Raw genomic sequence first — 6,000 nt, forward strand, 5'->3', positions numbered from 1 at the left:
TGAACAAATAGTTGTTAAGCAAGGACTGCCTGTATTGTTACTGGAAAGCACCTGACTCTTTTCAAACAAGCTCAGTTCAGTATTAGATTTTTTAATCTGATGAACACCCCTAGAAAATGGTCTTGGTTTTAACAGTCCAGCTCAGTTGCTTACATCAATGACCTAGATTTTCTTCTAGATTCCTACTAAAAAAAAAAAGGAAGGAAGGAAGGAAGGAAGGAAGGAAGGAAGGAAGGAAGGAAGGAAGGAAGGAAGGAAGGAAGGTTTTCTGCTGTGATTCTAGGGCAGGAACTGGCTTCATCTGTCTCTTCTTCATCTGCTCAGAACAATGTGGTTTATTTGAGAAGCGCTTAATATAAACTCTGTCAGCCTGGACCAAGATTAATTCCCCAGTGTTTGGCAAGAAAAAGATTAAGTACTAGATGGTGGAGATGGAATTGGAGTATGTGGGATCCATATATATATTAATGTTTTGAAAAAATCTCCAGGGACAGGTTTCAACCTTAACAAAAAAACAAGATTAAAAGGGAGGCACAAAGAGAATTTGTCTTTTGCCATTCACTTCCTGTTCTGTTCTCCACACATGGAAAGCTGGTTAATGACCAGAAATTACACAGCATCAATCTTCTCATTTCACAGAGAGATGGAGCATGGAAAATTTCCATTTCTCTCCTCATACAAAAATCCTGCCAACAGCCCTCAAGGTATTCCAGAGCCTCTAAGTATAAAACAATTGGCAACCTGTCGGTTTAATGGACTGGGTGAATTCCTCAGTCCTTCTCTTTCCTTGGCTACACAGTGCTTCCCTACTCAGAAGGAAAGGTTCTTGTTTGTCCTCATAAGACATTGGCTCTTCAGATTGGTAAATATTTAACAGCTCACTTAATGGCCTTCCTTACCATTTAGCCAAGCTAATCATACCATTTTACAGGTGTAGTATTAGAAGATTTAATCAACATCTGCAGAAGGCAGCTGAATTATTTAGTGTTGATTAAACACGCAAAGACAGTTGGGCAGAGACAGGTTCTGGAATTCGCAGGAAAAGCAAGAGGAATGTTCCTGCCATCCCCCATCTCTAAATATAAAGAGAAGCAGCTCAGGATGAAGGAAGCATCTTGACCTTCCCATTGAGGAGGAGTGAACCAGGCACAAGCTAGATATGCACACTGTGCTGGGAATATATCTCAAACATACTGTAGAAGGGTGAAAAGCCAATCGCCGATTGGTCTCCTACAAAACAGCAGGTTGCACCATCCATCATCAGCAGGCTGCATTCCTTTGGCAAGGAACAGCTTCTTCACAGCAGCACAGCCCACATCAACAGCTCTAATAGAAGGACTCCCACTAATAGATAATTATAAGGTAGCAGCTTTGGCAGAATCATCTATATCTATTAAGCAGTACTTTAACCTCTATTGTTCCAGTGTGGGAACACTGCTGTAGTGTACCCCATGTCAGCTCCATCTTTGGTGACCAAGGATAGTTGGGTTTACAATGAAGTACCATTCTGATTACCAAAAGAACTCAACAAAGGAGACAGAGACAGTTCAAGCAACCAAAGGTCAAATGGTTAATTTCTTGACTGTGTTTGCTAAATGTTATCTATTATTCTTTTTCTCGCATCTCTTGTCTACTACCAAGTTTTCTTGCGGTTGCAGTGAATTATTCAGTTAAAAAAGAACTTGGACTACATTGAGCTAAAGTCAGTGCACATATCTGAAAGGGAGAGGATTTCTCAGTGGGGTATGGGAAACTCTTAAGCCCTGTCTTCTAGCTATCAAATATTTATTTATTCACGTATTTATTTTTCAAATTTCTATTACTGCCCATCTCTCCCAAAAGGGGGACTCTGGGTGGTTTACAGTAAAATCAAAAGTAAAAGATATAAATTACAATATAACAGACCAATAAATAAAGATAAAATAGATATAAAATCCAAGAGGTGAAGATGGAGTTAACCCTTCCCTCTCAGGTCCATCTTTCAGCAACAAGAAAGGTACTTCATGACAAGTCCAACTGATGCTCTAGCTCACTATTTTTCAAACTGTGGCCTGCAACCAGGAGAATCCATAGCAATTTTTCTAAAATATAGCGAAAAAGGCATGGCTTGTCACCTGACATTCAAAAGCCCCCAAACCCCAGGGGATATTTGTGCCCATGATGACTCCTCATTCTTCGTGTGTTTGAAAGGCAGGCAGCAGGAGTTCCAAATTTCGTTTTTTTAACCAACAAGTTCTGTGACCAGAAAAAGTTTGAAAAAGGTTTTCTGTGAGGATGAAAGGGCAATGGAGGAGGTTTTGTACTCTCTAGAGTTGCTTGGATAAAAGGTGTGATAAGCATATCATAAATAATAATGTTGAAATTCCTCTTTAAAAATCTGGGTGCGATCAGTGTTTCCAATAATGGAATTCCCTTCAGCAGCATTGGGAGGGGAATCCAGCCTCTTGGAGGAAGAAAAAAGCAGAAAGCCCTAGTAAACATTTGTTTGCATGCTGTTGATTTTTATTTTCAGGATGATTAAGAGAGCAATTTGTGAATGTCCAAAACAGAGGACAGAGAGCTGCAATCCTGTACACACATAGCTAGGAATAGGGCCCATCAAACATGGTAGGGATAAAGAATGTGTGGCCTTCCAGATGGACCTCATGGGATCATTCTAATGAGTGTCATTGCAGAGACCTAGCAGAATCCACTGAGCAGTCAAAAATCCCAGAAGTGAATCACCCAAGCTCCTTTGCTTCTGTTTTCTCCTTTCCCCGTTTTCCTTTTAGGAGCCCCCAGGTGACAGCAGTGGCAGCAGCAGCTGGAGCAGCAGCAAAGTGGCAGAACCCCTTCCACAGACCTGAATGCCGTCTCTCAGAGGAATAAACTGGCACCGGAACAGGATAGCACCCAAGAGAACTACATCTGTCTCCTTTAATTATCCCGTGTACATATTAGTCAGTGGAAATGCTTTATAATTTCTATAGCTCAATCCAGCTAAGCTATAGAACACCAGGTGTGCATAAACACTCTCCCTGAAGTTAGCCAGGCAAATTTAAATCATGTACACTGTGACGGGGGGGAGGGAATGTATTGAATTTCCCCAGAGGGAAAAAAAATATATAGATCATGACTGTTATGATTCATCCACATTGATAACTCTGGAGACTTACCATTTTTGTCTGTCTTGAAGAGGACTTTTCATCAAATGGCACCGAACTGATATGTTTCCATCTTTGGTACTAAGGTGAGAATGTACAAGTTCTCGTATTTCATTTCTGCAAGTACTTCAGTGCCCGTGTATCACTGATGAGTAGCTCCGTGTCCTTGGTTTTTTTCTAAAACACTAGTGATGTGTGCATAAGTGCTTGCAGGATCTCATATCCGCATGATACATTCAGACCATGTCCTTAAAAGGGCATTTGATCTCAGTACATTTTAGTCTAGATTTCAAAATCTGCACCGTAGGATGAGGTTTAGTCTTGTTTTATCATTTATGCTTTTCTCTACTGCTAACTCCTCTAGACTGGAGTTTCTCTGGAATTATATGAACTGTGTTTGCAATCCTCACTGTTTTGTCCTTAGTCTTGTATTACATTACAATGTTTCTTTCCCCTTTTACAAAATCAACCCTAGGAGTCATGAGATTGTAGGAGACTTAGCCAAAGCTTGAATACCTAAAACACCTGAAACCAAAAAATGATGTATTAAAAGATGAAATCAATACATTAATTTCTAGCTACTTCATGATGCCTAAGATATTCTGTGTATGGGTTGAGTTGAATAATTTCACCCGGTCCTATATATGTTGGCCCCCGACGTCTTGCAGGGCTTCTACGCAATGCAGTAGGCATGGAATCACATTCTTTGTTAGGCCTGTGAGCAATTGTAACAGAAGAAATTCCATGTAAGTGAATGAAATTTATGCAGGTCTGACTGCACATAGAATTACTGCTTCAGAGTTGGCAATACTGTGTGCCCAGATAGGTTTGGGGTAACAATCATCTTTTAATTTCTTTCCTTCCAAGTCCTATCATTAAGATTTGGAAGGATTTCTGCAAGGACTTTTTGTTCATACTGCCACCAATGAATTCCAGCAAGTAGCACTGCCACCTAAGCAGGAGGGAAAAAATCTGACTTGGCTGTTTATTTAATGAAGAACTGAGTTAGAAAAATCAGAATGCAAATCCTTCATGGCATGGAAATAAGGAACCAGCTAATCTGTCATTAAAGGTGCAAGAATCTGGGCTGGATACAAAATATGACAGTTCTAATGTGGATAAACATACATCTTTTCGGCTAAAAAAGCACACCATGAACCCCACTACTACTACTCCAACTTCCAGCACCACCATTCCTCAAACACTATGACCTTGATGGTTAAGTTCTAACACACATCCACAATAAAACCATGGTCTTATGTCACAAGCTACTGTAAATATACTTTGAAGTTCATTTTCAAAGCAGGATGGCATTTTCGGAAGGAAAGTATGTAAACATTAATTAATTAATCTTTGAAGCAATACTTTAGCACTTAAAAATTTTGCAGCCCCATTACTTCAATCCATAGCAATTTGTCTTGGTCACTCTCTCTTTAATGATGGTGGGAAAAGTTTGACTGTTACGTTTGCACGCACAGAAAGCAACTCTGTGTGTGTGTGTACACACACATACATACATATATACTTTTGACTAAAGTAATTTTATTATAAATGAGAAAGGAACAGCCAAGCAAGAACGCAAAACAGAAACAAAAACCCGACATAATCTTGCCTGTTGCAAGCTGGTGGTGGAAATGTCAAACCAGCTGAAAAATGTTGAGCTTGTACAAGCCAAAGGCAAAGTAGGAGTAGAAGAGCCTTTGTCAACCAGGGCCCTGCTGATGTGCTGGATTACAATTCCCATTGGCTGGGCTGGCAGGGGTGATCAGATGGATTGTTTAGCAGAACCGGAAGGTACCTGGCTGCAGCAGGACTTAGCTCTTCACTGACTCTCATTCATTCCATTCCCAATTCTTTCAAATTTGTTTTGAATTGTAGGGTCCTTGGGAGCAAAAAGCTGTTTATCATGGGGATTATCTGTTAAACAGCCATGCACAAGAATATGGCACTGTATAAAATAATAAATATTAATACATATAATTTAATAGTGTATTTTATAAAATGGGCTTCTGGTGCTATGAAAAGTGATTTGTGAATGTTTTCCTCCTTATCGTACTAAATCCTCTTGTTTATTACCCAACGTACTGGCTGAACCCTGTTGTAATTTTCCTCTGTATTATTTGTATGACTTATGTATGCTGCCAATATATTGTCTTGTGATTTTGTTTAATCTTTATACATCGGTTCCTTGTTATAAGCATTACCATTCTGTGTTGTCTCCATATACTACAAAATCATCTAGATGGTAGGATAGGTTAACCCAGACACGGGCACTATGGTACCTTCTGGATGTTCTGGATTACACCTCCCCCTGTTCTTGCCATTCGTCATGCTACCTGGGGCTGATAGGAGTTGAAGTCCAGGACATTTGGGGATCACCATACCATCTCCCTTTGGACTGCCCAAGGCTGAGCAGTGAACATTTTATGATTGTTAATTCTATATCAGACCAGTTTCAGATTTGCAGATATCCTAACCCTTAAGATAAACATATAGATTTAGGATTTTAAATTACCCTAACTCTATCCCTATGGAGCTTTGATTTCTTTTATATGCTAAACACCTGCAAAACTTTTCCAAAAACATGCTTTTGATAACAAATGATTATTCCACAAGGCCAGATGTTGTTAAATGAATGCAGGTTACACACCAAGTGTGCTCCTCCACCATGCTTGTCCACTAGTTTACGTGTCAGCTGGTTTTAATCCTGCTTTTACTGGAGCAACACATATAGTACCTGGGAAAGCATGATCATGTAACAGCTAGTGCACGTTTAAATCTCTTATTGCCAAGAGAAGGAGAGCAACCAGCAGAGTCCTTGCCCCTCAGTTCGTAGCTTATGCCCTGTGGATGGCAG

General features: G+C 39.9%; 1 protein-coding gene across 1 annotated transcript in view; it reads left to right on the plus strand.

The window, feature by feature from the left end:
• Window positions 1-5,313, plus strand: part of CYGB (cytoglobin) — a 72,526-nt gene extending 67,213 nt beyond the window's left edge. Inside the window, exon 5 of the mRNA XM_063292946.1 lies at window positions 2,772-5,313. Coding sequence (XP_063149016.1) covers window positions 2,772-2,846 — 75 coding nt within the window. The 3' untranslated portion in view covers window positions 2,847-5,313. The remainder of the gene's footprint in view (window positions 1-2,771) is intronic.
• The last annotated feature ends 687 nt before the right edge of the window (window positions 5,314-6,000 follow it).

Source organism: Candoia aspera, chromosome 2 (assembly GCF_035149785.1).
Source record: "Candoia aspera isolate rCanAsp1 chromosome 2, rCanAsp1.hap2, whole genome shotgun sequence".
Classification (NCBI taxonomy): Eukaryota; Metazoa; Chordata; class Lepidosauria; order Squamata; family Boidae; genus Candoia; species Candoia aspera.